Raw genomic sequence first — 17,227 nt, 5'->3', positions numbered from 1 at the left:
GATTTACAGTAGAGTGTGCGAACGGTAAGAACGAATGCTGTGTGATGGGGCTGTGTGTGTATCCCTAGCCATAGAGGGGCACGACTTTGAAATCTCTGAAGTGAAATCTTGGTTTATGAGGGTTCCTACATGCAAATCCTGCTGTGAGGACTGTGTCGCCTAAGGTGTGAGAGCAGGGTTCAGTCGTGTGTTAACAAGATACCTCGAAGCTCTCCCTATCCAGGAAATGGAAGCACGGCCTCCTGGAAGGACCTGCATTGCTGCCAGAGCATCTGTGGGCTCAGTGCTAATTCCAGCTGGCATATCCTGTGGCACCTAAAACCAGAGGTTTCCAGTGGTGGAACCCATAACCGGGATTGAAGAATGAAACAGGACAGTTGTAGTGCTGAGGGGCAGAGCAGGGGCGGGAAACCTGGACTTCCGCCCTGGCTCTCCCATCAACCAGTGTCGGCCGCAATGCTTCTTCAGCTGTTAAATGAAGGGATTGGGCTAGATCACCTCCAAGATTCCTGAAAATTAAAAATCTTTTAAGCACTGAAAAAGTTGTGACAAAGCTCCCACGTCTGACAACGTGGCCGTCCTGTGTGGGACTGCTGGGCAGCCACGCTCATTAGCTGGTGGCGTGTGGATAGGCAATGAAACACCACCTCTTAGCTTTAGGGCTCGGGCTCTTGTGTGGGCATCCAAGATAGTCTCAGTCCGTGGTGTGATACTAACGACTGTATCACATATGACCGAACGTGCAGTGTGTGTTTCCTGCATACTTACTACGTTTCCCCCGTTCTCACCAACTGTTGAATTGACATTGAGAGCCCTACCTTCATCACAGGTATTATTACAACCAGCATCTCTTTTGAAGGGTACCCCCACACTTGAACAGCAACACCCCTATGAAGCAAACAGGATTCCAGGCATTTTGATAGACAAGGAAATAGGCACGGAGATTAGATAATCCAAGGGTCTGCCGCTTGCAACTAGAGGGACGTCTTCTAGATTCTATTGCTCTATCTACCACCTGCTCAGTAGTAAACCTGGGGTTTCACCTTGCCCTTTTTTACATATTTGAGCTAAATTATGTGGCTGAAATGTTTCATTGAAAACCTGCCATGTGGGCGTTCCCTGGTGGCCCAGTGGTTAGGATCTTGGGCTCTCACAGCCGCCACCCGGCTTCACTCCCTGGTCGGGGAACAAACCGCAAGCCGCGGCACAGTCCAAAAAACAAAAACAAAAACAAAACCCCAAACCAAAACCTGCCATGTGACATTAATACTTATTAAGAACGCGTGCTTTGGGGTGACAATGATCTCCAAAACGGTCTTCCTAACACTCTCCGGCTCTGGGCGTTGAGTTCTGCGTCCCTGGTGTGGTGGCGGCCTGTCGTGCACTTGGTGGCTTTCCATCCGGACGAGGAGCGTAGTTGTCGCTGTGATGTCGCGGACCAGGGTAATAGTCGGCATCCAACTGGCCCCGTTGTGACAGCTCCGTGCCCCAATCCTTTCAGAATTACGGTGCCGGTTAACATCGTACCCAAACTCGAATAAAAAGGGAGACAAACAGGAGGGCAAGGCCAGAAGCACTCTTGTCACTTTACAAGCGAGAACGTCCTCAAGTGACAGGAACCCTGACATAAGGTGTGGAGAGTCGCAGCTTTATTGTGTGAGTAGTTCTTTGTATTTATAAGTAGAGTTTATAAATAATTGTTTCCACGTTAAAACATAATCCTGGGGAGTTGGTGTTCGCGCGAGTGAACAGAAACGGGGAGGATTTAAACCTCGCACCGCCAGGCGCCTCCTCAACTTCCTAAGAAACTAGCGACGCGGAAGAAGGCACCTGCCCTGATCGCCAGCTTCACATTCCGCCAAGGGGCCGATTCACATTCCCCAGCTGCTGAGAAGGACTCTCTGTAGACTGAAAGCCCAAAGAGACAGGTTTCCTTGCTCTCACGCCCGCACGTCCCCGTCCTGGAAGGGATGGACGTTTGAGCGAGGACGCAAAATGGCGCCCTCGGCCGCGGCGGCCACCGCCGCCGGCCCCGCACCCGGCCGACCCGCCACGGACCAGTGTCTGCGCCAGGCGAAGGCAACTCGGCGGGCCCTGTACTCAGACCGGAAGTTCGTCTCGTGAGGGCGGAAGTTCTCGTGAGGGCGGAAAGTTCCCCTCGTGAGGGCGGAAGGGCTCCAGGCCGGGTAGGAGCGCTCCGTCTCCCTTCGCGTTCAGTCACTTCCGGGGCGGAGCGGAAGTTGCTTTGTTTTGCTTCAAGATGGCTGCGGGGATGTATTTGGAACATTATCTGGACAGTAAGAGCAGGCTGGAGGAGGGGGTCAGGGGTCACAGACGGGTTGGGGGGATTGGGGCTGAGGAGCTTCACGGCTCCGAAGTCTCGGTGGTCAGAAAGTCACAGTCGTGAAGGGTTGAGCGAGAGAAAATACTGGAGGGTGTGAAGAAATAGGGGGCGGGGCACCGGGGTCGAGGCCTCGCTCTGGGGTGTAGACGGGGGAGGGGCTGCGCGGCAGGGATGGGGGACGGCTCTTGAAGGGCTGGTGGGCATAGCCGGGGAGATATTTGCTGCCCCCGTCTGCAGAGTCTCTGGCCTCAGCATATATCATTTTCTTAAAATCGTTCCGAATCGGTCGTTTTCGTATTAATATATCATCCACTGCCATTTGGAGCAGCGATGAAGATCTGCTCGCGGCTCCTCCAACCAGTTCTTTCGAAGAAGCGGCTTCTCGTGGGGATGGGGGGTTACGAGTGACCACTGTCAGATGATGAACCGGAAGGCTTCTCCTCTTGGAGTAAAGATCCAATTCCCATCAAGTGGAAATATGGTGTTATGTTTATGCCATTTGTGTAACCTACCTCTTCAGAGTCCGTCACCCTATGCCCTTACATTTGCTTTATCGTTGAGAGGCATTAATTCATTCGTTTTTTGAGGTTCTGCTATGGGTCAGACATAATGGCAGGTACTGGCGATATACAAGAATGAGTAAGACCCGGCTCTTGCCCTCAAGTGCTCATAGTCTAGTAGAACACAGGTTCTGCTAATATTTATAAAACAGTGTGACAAATGAAATAATAGAAATACATTAAAAGGACAGTAGGTAACACTGGAGAAAGAGGGGCTCATTACCTGGGAGTGCAGGTAAAGCTTTACAGAGGATGTGATGTATAGAAACTTGAAGGTTGAGTGCGGAGAGGGAGAGGGAATTGCACGTTGGGGAAAGCATCAGCAAAGGTGTTATGATGGGTTTGTGGCAAAGCCAGGGAAAAGTGAGGCCAGGGTGTTTGATGTATAGGACTCCGAGGTGCAAGATTGGGAAACGAGACTGGAGAAGGTAGGTGGGGCTAGGTTGTGAAAGGTCGTTTAAGCCAAGCTAAGAAGCTTGCACGTTATATTTATTTATTTGTTTGTTTGTTTGAGCTGCATTGGGTTTTCGTTGCTGCCCGCAGGCTTTCTCTAGTTATGGTGAGCGGGGGCTACTCTTTGTTGCAGTGCGCGGGCTTCTCATTGCGGTGGTTTCTCTTGTTGCGGAGCACGCGCTCGAGGCGCGCGGGCTTCAGTAGTTGTGGCACGCGGGCCCAGTAGTTGTGGCTCGCGGGCTCTAGAGCGCAGGCTCAGTAGTTGTGGCACACGGGCTTAGTTGCTCCGCGGCATGTGCGATCTTCCTGGATCAGGGCTCGAACCCGCGTCCCCCGCATCGGCAGGCGGACTCTCAACCACTGCGGGTGGGCGGATTCTTAACCACTGCACCACCAGGGAAGTCCACCAGCGTGCACTCTAAATAGCGAGGAACCAACAGATTTTCTAAATAGAGTGATTTTTTTTATATAAAGGAAAATAAATGTTGCATGATAAATTGGAGCATGATGACATTAGTAATAGGGAGATCAGTTAGGGATAACAGTCCTGGTCAGAGATGAGGACCTGATCTCAGGGAGTGACAGAAGTGTTTAGGAGTTAAATATGACAGGATTGACTGACTGAGTGGTTGAGAGAGAAGGAGGAATCTAAGGTGACTTCTCTATTTCCTGTTTGGGAAGTGAGGTAGACAGTAAATCATCAACAAGATAGGAAATTCAGGAGTAACAGTAACATATTTATTCAACTTAGATTTAAGCATGGGAATGGTAATTGTATCTGTAAGAGTAAATAAGATGGAGATCATTCAGAGAAAGCAAGTGAGAAAATTAGAGGATTAAATTAAGTGTAAGCTCAAGAAAATATTAACATTTAAGGGACAGGCTAAGGAAATGTCAGTGATGGAATTGCTAGAAAGTATGTGATGAGATTTGGAATCTTAAGAGGAAGAAAGTTATTCGAAGACGAGAAGATGGTGCCTGATCCTGCGAACGTAATTTTTTTAGGATAGGACTGATGACCCATCATTTGACCTGGTAAGTCATGATGGCTTAGTCTCAGTAAACTGGTGGTGGTGAACCTGAGTTTATAGGTTAAAGCAGTGGAGGCATTTTAAAAGTTGGAAGTGGAGTCATGGGAAGAGATTTTTCTTTTATGAGAGAGACTTAAGTATTCATGCATTTATTCAAGTATTTATTGAGGATCCTCTGTATGCACATCATAGTTCTAAACTCTAGAGAAATAGGGAAGAAGACAGATACATCTAACCCTTCTGGAGAGCTGGGGAGACATACCAAATAACTAATTACACAATTACTTATTTAAGTACATTGGATAAGAGCCCAAAAGGGTAGACACAGAATACCACGACAGGGACTTCCCTGGTGGTCCAGTGGTTAAGACTCCGCACTCCCAATGCAGGGGGCCTGGGTTCGATCCGTGGTCAGGGAGGGAGCTAGATCCCACACGCTGCAGATACAAGATCCCACATGCCACAACTAAAAGGTCCCGCATGCAGCAACAAAGATCCCGTGTACTGCAACTAAGACCCCGCGCAGCGAAATACGTATTTAAAAAAAAAAAAATAGCATGACAGCATAATCCAGGGCACTTGTTGGAGTTTGGGGCAGTCAGGGTTGAGCTGAACTTTGAAGAATGAACAGGAATTTGAAGGCCAAGAGGTATGGTGGAGGTGGGATGAAGAAGACTGGGCAGGGCATTCTGGGCAGAGAGAGTAGCGTGTGAAAAGCCAAGTGTCATGAAGAGCACTGGCAAGTTCAAGGCACTCAGAGGAGGCAGTATGATAGAGCAGAGAGAGCACAGACGGGGACTGACGTGAGTTAGGGCTGGTGTGACGGAAGCAAGGGCCAGAAAGTGCAGAATAGCAATAGGAATATTGCAGTAGGAGGTCACTAGAGGGTTATAAACAGGACAGTGACTTGAGCAGATCTGCATTTTGTTTTTGCGGTACGCGGGCCTCTCACCGTTGTGGCCTCTCCCGTTGCGGAGCACAGGCTCCGGTCGCGCAGGCTCAGTGGCCATGGCTCACGGGCCCAGCCGCTCCGCGGCATGTGGGATCTTCCCGGACCGGGGCACGAACCCGTGTCCCCTGCATCGGCAGGCGGACTCTCAACCACTGCGCCACCAGGGAAGCCCAGATCTGCGTTTTTTAAAGAACATTCTGGCTACTGTATGGAGAGCAGGTTGGAAGTGTGTGTGTGATGAGTGGTGGAGGATGCCAGGAGGGTATTTGTAAGTTGAGGGCAAGGAGCTTGGAGACAGAGATTGAAAGGAAAGGAAAGGGAAAGGCTGATTTGTAAAGTCACTGAAGGGAGGAAGGGTGGGAAAGCTGTGTAGAGGTGGAGGGGTTAGTTGTGGAAAGAGGCAGACGTGACCTCTCCTGAGAGCAGAACGATGAGTGCTGTAACAGATAATCCAGCGGTTTGAAGGAGGGAAAACCGAGTGTTGTTTTGGACCTGTTCTTTAAAAGCAGCTGTAGGGCCTAGGACGTCCAGGGAGGCTCAATTTCTCCTCTTCTCCCCAGGTATTGAAAACCTCCCATTTGAACTGCAGAGAAACTTCCAGCTCATGAGGGACCTGGACCAAAGAACAGAGGGTACGTACAGAGTAAGGAGTCCAGTGTATAGTGAGTGTGTATGTGATCGTTTCTTCTTCTGTTTGGTGTTAGCATATCATCTGGTCTGGATTGCTGCAGCTTCTCTCTCTCTCTCTCTCTCTCTCTCTCTCTCACTCTCACTCTCTCTCTCACTGTCTTGCAGTTCTTAGAAGGAGAGTAATAATGACCCATATTTGTGTGTCAGCTTTTCCATAACACATGGCGTATTGTGACAGTGCCTCAAGAATTCAAAGATGCTATGCTCTTTATATCTCCCTCAAGAATAATTTAAAAAACCAAAGTCATTCCTAGAATCATTTCTGTTCTCCATGTTCAGTACGTTTATAGGAAGACTAGAATATTTCTATTCCACTGGATTGTTAATGTTACTGTCACAAAATTCACTGTGGCTTTAGACTGCAACTCATGTTGGTAGACAGGAACTTTGCTGCATGAGAAGATCTTAAAAAGAAAGGAAAAAAGAAGGAAAAGCAGCAATTAGCAAACATCAGGATCTCTACACTATATTCAGCGGCACAGAAGCACTGGGTGCCGTCTGTGGCCTTGCCTGGGCATTGAGCAAGTTGGGCTGCATTGAGGCATTCATTTGGAGCCTGAGGCCACACTACAGCGGTCAGGTTTGTCTCTTCAAAGTCAAAGGTATTTGTTGGAGCTATCCCCCCACACCTGCTGATGGATATATAGGTGCATCCTCATGTAACTGTGCCCAAGGATGTAACAGGCTGTTGTTAGGATACCTAAAGCTGTGATTTAAGTTACTCTTGGTAAGTTTACTCGTGAAAAGGTGAACATCATCTAAAATCCTGGACGTAGGCCCCTGAGAACTCCCTGCTGAATGCTGAGCACCAGCTCCTTGCTTTGTAATACAGTTCCAGCTCTTGAGTTCATGCACAGAAAGACCAGTTGGAGATTACTGAAGTACATACATGCTTTTCCAGCTTCCTCCAAGGGCCTCGAATGAAGCGGGGCGTAAACCTAGTGTGCGCGCAGGTCTTCCCTGTTACCTATTGCTGCCCCGTGTTGCAGTCATACTTTTTTCTCCATCGACATGTTTTGTGAGCACTACCAAATATTGGGCGGTGGGCATCTAAAGTCTCAGTGCCTTGGGACGTCACCAGCCTTGCAGAAACGTTTGGAGCAATATCTAAAATGAACAAACAGAAAAAAAAGTGATGGGAAATATAAGCAAGTTGCAAACGATGAGCAAAACAGGGTGGGCAGTAAGCAGAAGAACTGTGCCGTGAATGGACCAGGGCCTAATTTTAAATGAGATATAGATGTACAGACCTGGAAGCCAGCAGCAGCAGATGACCCAGCCTGGTCTGTAGCACTCAGAGCTGCCGTGGGATGTTTTCGAGACGAGAAACCAGATGGCTTTTGAGACAAAGTTCATGGTTCAAGAGGCAGCAAGCCCTGCAAAGAAGCATCTTCAGACAGCGACAAAAACACACTTCGTATTAGTGCCGCGTGCCAGGAATCCCTCATTATGGTTCAATAAATTCAGTTCCAACTATGATAGCAATGTTTTCAGCACCCGGAGGCACCTCTGAAACACATATTGTGAACATGTTGCATTACTTGAGTACGTGGCACAGTACCTAGGAATGTTCAGTACGTTTTAATTCAAAGGTTATGATGGTCAATGGAAAAGGTCCAAGGAGCAAGAGGAAGAAGTGTGTTCCACCTAGCCACTCAGGGGCCATTGTGACCAGGCCTCTGTCTCTGTTGTAGACCTGAAGGCTGAAATTGACAAGTTGGCCACTGAGTATATGAGCAGCGCCCGCAGCCTGAGCTCCGAGGAGAAATTGGCCCTTCTCAGACAGATCCAGGAAGCCTATGGCAAGTGCAAGGGCTTTGGTGACGACAAGGTGCAGCTTGCCATGCAGACCTATGAGATGGTATGGCCCTGTGCATGGCTCCCCACCTGCCTCCCGTCTATTCCTCAGGGTCCTAGACCCCCTCCTTCAGCCGTGTTGGGATCTGTTTTGGGTCTGGGAGATCCATAGAATCTGCCTCAGCCTGTTTTCTTTAACTGGAACCAGCCCTGTAGCTCTTCCTTCTCCTTCCTTCCCACCCAGGTGGACAAACACATTCGGCGACTGGACACAGACCTGGCCCGTTTTGAGGCTGATCTGAAGGAGAAGCAGATTGAGTCAAGTGACTATGACAGCTCTTCCAGCAAAGGCAAAAAGAGTGAGGAGGGGGGCGGGGCTGTGAGAGGTGGGGCGAGGGGTGGGGCGAGGACCCGGAGGGAGAAGCCAGCCTGCTCCTCAGCTCCGAGGGAGGGCCACCGGCTTGGAGGAGGGGCAGGGGGAGGGGGGCTTAACCCACCCTTCTGTCTCCCTGCCTTCTGGCTTCCCCCCCTCTTGCCTAGAAGGCCGGACTCAAAAGGAGAAGAAGGCTGCCCGTGCTCGTTCCAAAGGGAAAAACTCCGACGAAGAAGCCCCCAAGGCCGCCCAGAAGAAGTTAAAACTTGTGCGCACGTGAGTGTGTCAGGGAGCATTTTGCCAAGGGACAGACTCCTCTTTCCCGCCACCTCACCCCAGCCACAGTGCCCCTTGCCACTTTGCTGTCTCCTGTGCCAACAACTCTCCTTGCCATTTTGGTATCTGCTGGATACAGAGGAGAAGCCACAAATCACTAGCCCCACAAGGACCTCCTCCTCTGCCGGCTCTGAGCATCTCAAGCTGTAGCTTCCCTTCCCGCAGATGACACTTTCTCTTCCTCTTGGCACGCAGAAGCCCTGAGTATGGGATGCCCTCAGTGACCTTTGGCAGTGTCCACCCCTCTGATGTGTTGGATATGCCTGTGGATCCCAACGAACCCACCTATTGCCTTTGTCACCAGGTCTCCTATGGAGAGATGATTGGCTGTGACAACCCTGATGTAAGAACTGTTTTGCCTCAGGATGGGGGGGGGCGGGTTCTGGTGGACATGAAGGGAGTTGGGTACAAGAAGGGGGGTAACGGTTGAATAGGGGGACTTCGGGATAGGAGAAAGGTAGTTGGAGTTGGTTGGCCTTGGACCCTTCAGGAATTCTCCCAAGGGATGGAATAAGGGAGTACTCCTAAGGGATGGGGGGGAATGGAGGGTGGGGGGGGTTCTTTTCTTTCCTCTGCCCCACCCTGGTCCCTGAGTTCTGCTGCTTCCATCCTCTTCCTTTCCCAGTGTTCCATCGAGTGGTTCCACTTTGCCTGTGTGGGGCTGACCACCAAGCCTCGGGGGAAGTGGTGAGTGAGAGCTGCGGTGGGGCTGGACTGTCACGAGCTGAGTGAGTGACAGAGGGCATCCTCCCTTTCGCTCACTCTCTCCCCCTTCTCTGTCACGTTCCTTTGTAGGTTTTGCCCACGCTGCTCCCAAGAACGGAAGAAGAAATAGACGAGGGCCTTGGATTCCAACACAGTTTCTTCCACATCCCCTGACCTGGGCTAGTGGGGAGAGGGATGCCTGGCTGGGGTCAGGGAGAGGTGGGTGGCGCACAGTTGTCACCCCCTCTCCTCCCCGCCCCGCTCCTGGTGCTGAGGCTGCACGCAGACCCTGGTACGGGGGTCGCTGCAGCCACTAACGGTATGTGCTCTCATTCAGCCCGCCCCCTTCAGAGGGAAGGGGTCTTGCCCACTGTCCTTTTGCCTCCATGCTGAGGTTGGTGCTGTATTTTTGAGGGATGGTCCTCTTTACTCCCCTTGCTTTGTATTTAAGGACTGGGGCAGTAGCATGGGGCCCTCCCCCAGCCTCCTGATCCCCTCCCCTCGTGGGGGGCCATGGCGTGATAAACTTTCTTCACTCTCTTCCTGCTTTTCCAGCGGGGGCTCCTCCAGATCATCTGGGCTGTGGCCCTGGCTGAAGGGTCACCCCTTCCTCTGTGCCAAGAGGATTCGTCCTGGTTTGTGAGTGGGAGGGGCAGGGTGGAGTGCAGATATCTCATATGTAAAGGAATTGGGTCGGTGAATAAAAGCTGTACATGTTGGCCTGCTGTGTTTATTGTAGAGACACTATTTCAGTACATGTGCTAAGCATATTTTGCATCCTCTGAGTTGGCTAAAAGGTGGGAGGATGACATGCCAGAAGTGGGACAAGATGTGGAACCAGAAGTGGTACCTCTGCCCCAGAATCCACAACTTGTCAACTTCTCTGGAACCACCCGAGCTGCCTGGGGACTGTGCCTCAGACCAGGGTTTCCAAAACCTTTACGATTCTGCATCTTTTCTCCCTCAGATACCTTTCACTTAATTTCCAGTAAATGTGTATTTTGTGCTTTATACGTGACTAAGTATCAGGCTGACTTATTTTAAACACAAAACAGGAAAACACGTAGTTTGCCCTACACCAGTGAGCTGTCTGGCCTGCCTCCACCAGGAAACCACCTCCTTAGGCTGAGCCCCCCTTATGCCCCACCTCCTCCTCACCCGAACCCCCTCTTGCTTCTCCTTCGGCTCCTTACCTGGAGGCGCCCTCTCCAGACTTTGTGTTGTACGTCCCATCTCTGCGCGCCTCACTTCCAGGCCTCACCCCTTCTTGGGCAGATTGTAAAATAGGGCTAGTGACAGTATCCACTTTATGGGATCACCTTGAAATGAAAAAACGTCACGCGTAAGGAACAACACAGGAGCTCCGCCGTCCAAGGCACCGAGTCAGTGATCACTCCTGCCCTCCTTGTCCTCTCGTGCTGGAGCGTGACACGCGGGGACCCGCACCCGCCCTCCGACCGAGCCCGGCCAAACGTCCGTTTCCCCGTCCCCCACCCCGCGTGGCCCGCCCCGCCCTTTGTGACGTCGGCGGCCTCGCACCCGCGGCCCCCGCCCGCCGGCTAGCCCTGGCTCGTCCCGTTAGAGGCCGCTCGGTCCCGGGAACACGGGCGACCGTCCGGGGCCATGAGGCAGCTCGCCGCCGCCTCCCTTCTCTCACTCCTGAGAGGTGAGCGCGCGTCCGCCCCCGGAGCCCTCCCTGCACCGTCTCTGAACCGCCTTCCCCTGGGCCGGCCGCTTCCAGCCCCTCCCACCGCCCCCCCCGCCCCCCCGCCCCAGCTCTCTCGCCCTCGCCCGCGGGCTCGGCGGCCAGACGCCCCGGTCTCCGTGTGCACGGGCCGGCTCGCCCGGTGTCGGAGTTGGGTCCATCCGTGGTCTGTTTCCCGCCCCGCAGTGCTGCTCCTGCCTCCGGCACCGGCCCCCGCCCAGGATTCCCTCTCGACCTCCACTCCGGGCAGCCCCCTCTCTCCCACCGAGTATGAGCGCTTCTTTGCGCTGCTGACCCCAACCTGGAAGGCGGAGACCACCTGCCGGCTCCGCGCAACCCACGGCTGCCGGAACCCCACCCTCGTCCAGCTGGACCAGTATGAAAACCACGGCCTGGTGCCTGAAGGTGAGGGCCCGCCTCGAGGGCCAGACCTGTGCTCGCTGGACCCGGGGCGAGGGGGTGGCTGGCGCCTCACACTGAGCCCGCGTGCTGGGCTCTCCAGACCCCGGGAGCCCACCGCCCCGTCCCGCCCCCTCCCAGAGGGCGTGCCCCCCCAGAGGGCGTTCCCCCTGGTGTGTTCACTTCCGCCGCACGCCCTTCCCCAGGCGCTGTCTGCTCCGACCTCCCTTATGCCTCCTGGTTTGAGTCCTTCTGCCAGTTTACTCAGTACCGTTGCTCCAACCACGTCTACTACGCCAAGGTGAGGCTGGGACAGAGGTTGGATCTGGTGTCAAGGATCAAGGGACAGGCGGTGGCAGTGGCTCCAAGCCAGCCTTAGGTCCTCCCTACCTGCCACTTTGCCATCATTTACCCAGATTATACGTGCGTACAGTCTCACCTTGGGCATTCAGACTGTCAGAACAGTCCTGTTACTGCAAGAAAAGTAGGGAAGAGGGATGGGAGGAGGCAGAGATAAGCCCTTCCAGCAGGTCAGTGATGTCATTCAAGTCAAATGCAAAAGACTGAAGGCAGGAGTGTGGGCCAGACGGGAGTCTGATCTTGCAGGGGACCCTTTCCCAGGTCTAGAGAGTTCCACCGGGGGCCATGTGCCCTCATTCCCGCCCAGGAACTGTGAGAGAGGAGACCCGAGGGACAGGGACGGAGGATAAGCAGGAGTAGAAGTTCGCCCTTTGGGAAAGGCGTTGCCACTTTGCTTCTCTCCTTGCAGCGGGTCGGGTGCTCCCAGCCAGTCTCTATCCTCTCACCAAACACTCTCAAGGAGGTGGACACTTCCTCTGAAGTGCCGCTCACGACGATGACCTCCCCCAAGTCCTCCCACACCACAGGTGAGACCCTCCCAGCACCCGGGAGACTCCCAGCCTCTCCTCCCACGAGTCCCGGAGCCCAGGGTTTAAGGCATCAGTGGGAGGGACGTGGGGAGATGAGCCAGTGGAGGCGGCCATGGGCAGCTGTTTACATAAGGGAGAGCCTGCTTTTTCTGAGTACAAGTTAGGGCTTTCCTGTCCTAGGATGTTTTCTGACATTACGAACATCTCTGCCCTGAACCGATTTTTCCTAGCTCCCCCAAACCTTCCTACATTAAGAAGTGCTCTGGGACTTTTCCCAGCTAAAATCTTCACTCTAGAAAGGATTGGTTGCTAGGTATTCAGAATACTTGGTGTTTCCTAAGTGAGGGGGACAAAAGGTGGTATTTGAGGTGGGTTAGGGAAGAGGACCACTTGTAAGGGAGGTGGAAAGGGGACCGGTAACGCTGCCTCCACTGTCGCCATGGTAATGTTCTTTTATTTTGATATTTGTATTCTCTCCTGTATTTTTTATGCTCAACTAAATGAATGTGTGCAATTTGCACTGCCTTCCTCTGCCTTTGTGTTTATGTATGTGTTTGTGTGTGTTTATGTGTTTTTGTCTGCGTTTATGTGCGTCCCTCTGTGAACAAAGACACGGGGGGTCAGAAACCTGACCATCCCTTTCCCTTCTCTCTCTTGGTCCCTCCCAAACCCTGCTGCAGCCACAGAACAACAGGCCTTCCAGCCCTGGCCCGAGCGGCTTAACAGCAGCGTGGAGGAGCTGCTACAATCCTCCCTGTCCCTGGGTGGCCAGGATCAAGGGCAGGAGCGGGAGGGACAAGAGGAGGAGTGGGAGGAAGGACAGGGCACAAAGCAGGCGCTGGAGGCGACGTCTGGGTTGCAGGCAGACCCGGAGCCCAAGACCCAGTCTGAATTTGTATCCTCCAACCCTTTCTCCTTCACTCCCCGGGTGCGGGAAGTGGAGTCTACTCCCATGATGATGGAGAACATCCAAGAGGTCATCCGATCTGTGCAGGAAATGGATGAAATGAATGAAATGAATGATGTATATGAGGAGAATATCTGGAAAGCCCAGAGCCCTGGCAGGTACAGGAAGTTCTGTCTGCCCCACCGGCCCTACCTTCCCCGCTGTCTTTGGGAATGAGAAGCCCCCTTTGCCAGCCTCGGCCCCCAGACCCACTCACATCTGCCTGGGCTTCAGGTGCACCTAGCCGCTGCCTGCCTCGCCTGCTCTGTGGCCGTCATGGGCTTAAGCACTGCCCTAGACATCTGTCTCTACATGAAGTCGTGGGGTGCGCCCTGAACCTAGAGCTACTAGGCTTGGGTTCTGGGGTTGTCTCTGACCCTGATAAGCACTGCAACTTTTACTTCCCCTTTCTGGATCTCAGTTCCTCATTTGTAAAAGGAGGCAGTTGGTCTGGAGGCCTCCGGGGCCCCATCCAGCATGCTAAATGTGTGTGACTAGGACTAGACGCTAAGGGGAGGGGAAGAGAGTGGGTGGGCTTTCTGCCCCAGCCGGTGCCATCTTCTTGCAGTCTCCTGCAGCTGCCTCACGTGGAGGCCTTGCTGGCACTGTGCTACTCGATTGTGGAGAACACCTGTGTCATAACCCCTACAGCCAAGGCCTGGCAGCACTTGGAGGATGAGATCCTTGGTTTCGGGAAGTCGGTATGCCCACCATGCTGTTTAATGGCTCCATGCTCACTGGGCATCCTCTGGGCCTCAGGAGTGGTTAATGGGCGGGGCTACATAAAGCCCGAGGCATCATTGGAGATTCTCTCCAAGTGAGAATCCCTTCTTTGGAAGGGTATCTCCAGCTCCCCTTAAAGGAGGAGGTCACAGGACGAAGTCTGGAATCCATTGCAGTCCAGAATTCATGCTGTGGCTGCGCCTTGTTAGGTTTGAGTCATCTCCTGAGCCAGTTCACCACCGGCAGGACTTGGCTTTACCTTAGATGTAGCTATTCTTTCCAGAGGGATCATAGAACCGTTTCCAGGGATCTGTAGAGAGATCCCAGCCTCGACGTGTCCTCAGCACCCAGCAGGTCCTATTCCCAGGAAATAGGGCTTCCAAAAAGTGCAAGTTAGCAAATGTTTGTTGAGAGCTCGTATGCCACCCATTCATCCGTTTGTTCAAATATTGATCGGGCTAGGTATTTGAGATGTTAGCAACTCTGTCCTAGGTATTTTAGCAATGAGTACAACAGATCCCATTCCCTCTCCTCCTGGAGTCCGGTGGGAGAGACAGATGCAGAAACGGAGAACGGTGTGGCAGGATCAATGCATGGCGGACAAGTACAAAGTGCAGAGAGCAGATGGAGGGCACAAACGTCGCGTTGGGCTGGATCGGAGAATTGCCTCTTGGAGGAACTGATGTGTAAACTGAGACCCGGAGCTAAAAGAAGTTAACCAGGCAAAAGAAGGGGTTGGTAGAGGTTCCTGCTAGAGGGGTTAGTATCAATATGTGCAAAGTCTCTGAGGCAAGAAAGAGAAGAAATTCCACGTGGAACCAAAAAAAAAAAAAAAAAAAAAAAAAACGAGCACACTGCTGTTGGCCCGCAGGGAGCAGGGATTCAGTAGCATTACAAAAGGAGTGTGGCAGGTGCTGGAGAGAGAGTTCTTCTGGGTCTTTTTGTTTTTGTTTTGGAGTGTAGGAAGTTCAGGAGTGGTGGAGGGCTCACTGGATTTTTAGAGTCAAAGAGATAATAAGGGTCATGATGTGAATAATCCCGAATGGCAGTCTGAAGCATTTGTATTTAATTTGGTAAGAAAAGAGAATTCAGTCATGATTTGGGGTCAGGGACATGATGATGCGTCCCCCGTGTGCTGTTAGGAGGAGCAAGGAAGGCGACGTAAGAGATTTTGTGACTGTGACACGCTGACGGGATGGACTGGCGATGCTGCAGGGCGAGATCCTCCTTCCTCCTGGAAGGCTGGGGAGACTTGCTCAGGGCAGAGAGCCCCACCGGGCTCCACATACAAAATGTCATCCAAGAACTTGGAGGTTCTGAGCCTAGGTGCTTGGGCAGAGGACAGGTTTTGGAGTTGGAAGCACCAGGAGCAGTGCCTCAGCTCCACACGCACTAGACGTGGGTTTGAGCAGTTGACTCAGCCTCACGGAGCCTCGGTTTCCTCGTCAGGCACACAACGGAGGCCTGCTTAGTACCTATGCTAGTAGAAGGTTCCTGTGGAGACCAAAGGAGATGATGGCACTTATCGCCATGGTGCGCAGCACCGTGCCGACTCTTTGTGAATATTAGCGTTATCATTAGCGGAGAGGAAGGGAGGGTTATGAGTCTTTTTCAGACGGGCTAAGTTACATGTCTGTCAGGCACTTGGCCGTGGGGATTTGGAGCTCAGGAAAGAGATCAGAAGTGATGGTAAAGGTTTGGGTGTCACCAGCAGGGAGATGAATATTACCTGTGAGTAGATAAATAATCCAGGAAGAGGGTGAAGAAACAGAGAGCCGACGGGAGGTCCTTGAGGACCCTTGGGGAGGGCGGCAGGGAAAAGCCACAGGAGCTTCTGGAAAAGACTTAATGCGGAGACATTCTGCGGAGCGGCTCTGGAGGGCGGAAGCGGGGGAGCCTCAGCCTCAGTTCCCCAGCCGCGCTCCTCCTCAGGTCTGTGACAACCTTGGGCGGCGCCACGTGGCTACGTGTGCCCTCTGTGAGTTCTGCTCCCTCAAGCTGGAGCAGTGCCGCTCGGAGGCCAGCCTACGGCGGCAGCAGTGTGACAGCTCCCACAAGACGCCCTTCGTCAGCCCCCTGCTCGCGTCCCAGAGCACGTCCATCGGCACCCAGGTACCGAGGAGGGTGGCCTGCAGCGGCCGGGGGCCTCAGGCCCCAGGCAGGATGGGGCAGCAGGGGGGCCAGGACGCCCACCTCTCCCCTGTGCCCCATGCCGCAGATAGGGACCCTAAAATCGGGCCGCTTTTACGCGCTGGATTTGTATGGCGGGCTGCGCATGGACTTCTGGTGTGCCCGGCTGGCCACCAAGGGCTGCGAAGACAATCGAGTCGCCAGCTGGCTCCAGACTGAGTTCCTCAGCTTCCAGGATGGGGACTTCCCCACCAAGGTCAGCGCCTTCCCCAAAGCTCAGCCCCACCCTGCTCACCCCGGTCCCCTCTGGTCCCCTGCTCTGGGGAACCCTAGGATGTGGAGGGGGGCTTGGGCCCCTGGCCTCACTGAGCCTCCTGCCTCTCCGCAGTAGACCCTCCAGACCCCCAAGAGAGCAGGATTGCACTTAGCAAAGGAGTAGAAACCTGGAGGGCCGGGCGGGCACAGGCCATGGGGGCATGAGACAGGTCTGGTCCAGCTCTGCCGGTTACCTGCAGGGGGTGGGCTGGGGGACTTCATCTCTGCCCCAAACGGCTGCTGACGGTGACCCAGTGCTTCCCTGCCTAAGCCTGGAGGCTCCTTCTCAAATCTTCTAGTGCTTTCCCTCTCACTGGGATCAGCTTTGCTCCCCGCCCCCAGAGTTACCTCCCCCCACGGAACTAGCTGCTGTAGCTGAGAGCCCGGCCCCTCCCTTCTGTGGTTTAGCAGGAAAAATCAAGACCAGGAAAAGCAGAGGCAGCCTAAGAAAGGGCTTTTATCTGAGCCGAGAGGTCTCCGCCCAGCTCTTCTCCCTGGGCCCCTAGATCTGGAAGGGGTCTCGGACTGCCTCAGCTGCTCCCCTGGATTTATAGATGGGCAGGCGAGGCTCATAGAGGGAAGTGACTGGCCCAGGGTCATACATTAGAGGCACTTCTGACCTCTTCCGCACTAAACAGTCCCTAGGAAGCTCCCTGAGATGGGACCGCTGCCTGGGCCCCTTCCCGCGTACTGGGCCCTTAGTGCCCCTTCCCTGGCCCTCGTCGCTCAGCTGCTTTCCCAGCTTGGTGACCAGCAGGGCACCCCCTTCTCAGCTCCAGCTCCTGGCTCCTTCCCAGCAACTGAACCATGGCTGAGGGTGGGACGGGAAGGGCAGAGGGGACACCCCAGGTGCAGAGGGTCTGGTTCTGTGCCCTGGT

General features: G+C 53.5%; 2 protein-coding genes and 1 long non-coding RNA gene across 11 annotated transcripts in view; 2 read left to right on the top strand and 1 right to left on the bottom strand.

Annotated features, from left to right (window-relative positions):
• The first annotated feature begins 181 nt into the window (after window positions 1–181).
• Window positions 182–10,010, top strand: ING4 (inhibitor of growth family member 4). 7 transcript variants are annotated; one of them, XR_003790998.1, is made up of 9 exons: window positions 2,236–2,297; window positions 5,901–5,972; window positions 7,725–7,891; window positions 8,072–8,186; window positions 8,368–8,476; window positions 8,732–8,879; window positions 9,162–9,223; window positions 9,332–9,560; window positions 9,797–9,966. XR_003790998.1 is itself a non-coding variant. In XM_029204264.1 (8 exons), the coding sequence occupies exons 2-8, from the start codon at window positions 5,945–5,947 to the stop codon at window positions 9,369–9,371; spliced, it is 669 nt and encodes a 222-aa protein (XP_029060097.1). In that variant the 5' UTR covers window positions 182–1,656; window positions 5,901–5,944; the 3' UTR covers window positions 9,372–10,010. The 7 variants fall into 7 exon arrangements, 5 of the variants coding, with proteins under 5 accessions (XP_029060097.1, XP_029060096.1, XP_029060094.1 ...); XM_029204264.1 differs by lacking the exon at window positions 2,236–2,297 and adding an exon at window positions 182–1,656 and having other exon boundaries at window positions 9,332–10,010; XM_029204263.1 differs by having other exon boundaries at window positions 2,226–2,297; window positions 8,072–8,177; window positions 8,371–8,476; window positions 9,332–10,010.
• On the bottom strand, window positions 4,437–10,789 carry LOC114885030. Its single transcript, XR_003791000.1, has 3 exons — window positions 10,435–10,789; window positions 7,281–7,420; window positions 4,437–7,137 (listed from the first exon to the last, which is right to left on the bottom strand). It is a non-coding gene; the product is annotated as an uncharacterized LOC114885030 (long non-coding RNA).
• Window positions 10,790–10,817: 28 nt separating this feature from the next.
• ACRBP (acrosin binding protein) overlaps window positions 10,818–17,227 on the top strand; it is a 7,476-nt gene continuing 1,066 nt past the window's right edge. For 2 of the 3 annotated variants that reach the window (XM_029204258.1, XM_029204256.1), the window contains exons 1-8: window positions 10,818–10,907; window positions 11,133–11,351; window positions 11,552–11,646; window positions 12,115–12,232; window positions 12,916–13,300; window positions 13,750–13,882; window positions 15,837–16,016; window positions 16,123–16,290. In XM_029204258.1, the coding sequence (XP_029060091.1) occupies window positions 10,865–10,907; window positions 11,133–11,351; window positions 11,552–11,646; window positions 12,115–12,232; window positions 12,916–13,300; window positions 13,750–13,882; window positions 15,837–16,016; window positions 16,123–16,290 (1,341 nt within the window). In that variant the 5' untranslated portion in view covers window positions 10,818–10,864. Of the gene's footprint in view, window positions 10,908–11,132; window positions 11,352–11,551; window positions 11,647–12,114; window positions 12,233–12,915; window positions 13,301–13,749; window positions 13,883–15,836; window positions 16,291–17,227 lie in introns of all 3 variants that reach the window. The other variant, XM_029204257.1, reaches the window with a different exon arrangement.

This window comes from Monodon monoceros, unplaced genomic scaffold, assembly GCF_005190385.1.
Source record: "Monodon monoceros isolate NGI ecotype Baffin Bay Population unplaced genomic scaffold, NGI_Narwhal_1 Super_Scaffold_6, whole genome shotgun sequence".
Classification (NCBI taxonomy): domain Eukaryota; kingdom Metazoa; phylum Chordata; class Mammalia; order Artiodactyla; family Monodontidae; genus Monodon; species Monodon monoceros.
This window is presented reverse-complemented; position numbering and strand designations above follow the sequence as displayed.

Excerpts from the sequence above, each read along its gene's own strand:
- ING4 (XM_029204261.1), top strand. The coding sequence starts at position 2,261 with ATGGCTGCGGGGATGTATTTGGAACATTATCTGGACA. Across the intron at positions 7,892-8,071 it reads CCATGCAGACCTATGAGATG|GTGGACAAACACATTCGGCG; the intron begins GTATGGCCCTGT and ends CTTCCCACCCAG. Across the intron at positions 8,187-8,367 it reads TTCCAGCAAAGGCAAAAAGA|AAGGCCGGACTCAAAAGGAG; the intron begins GTGAGGAGGGGG and ends CCTCTTGCCTAG.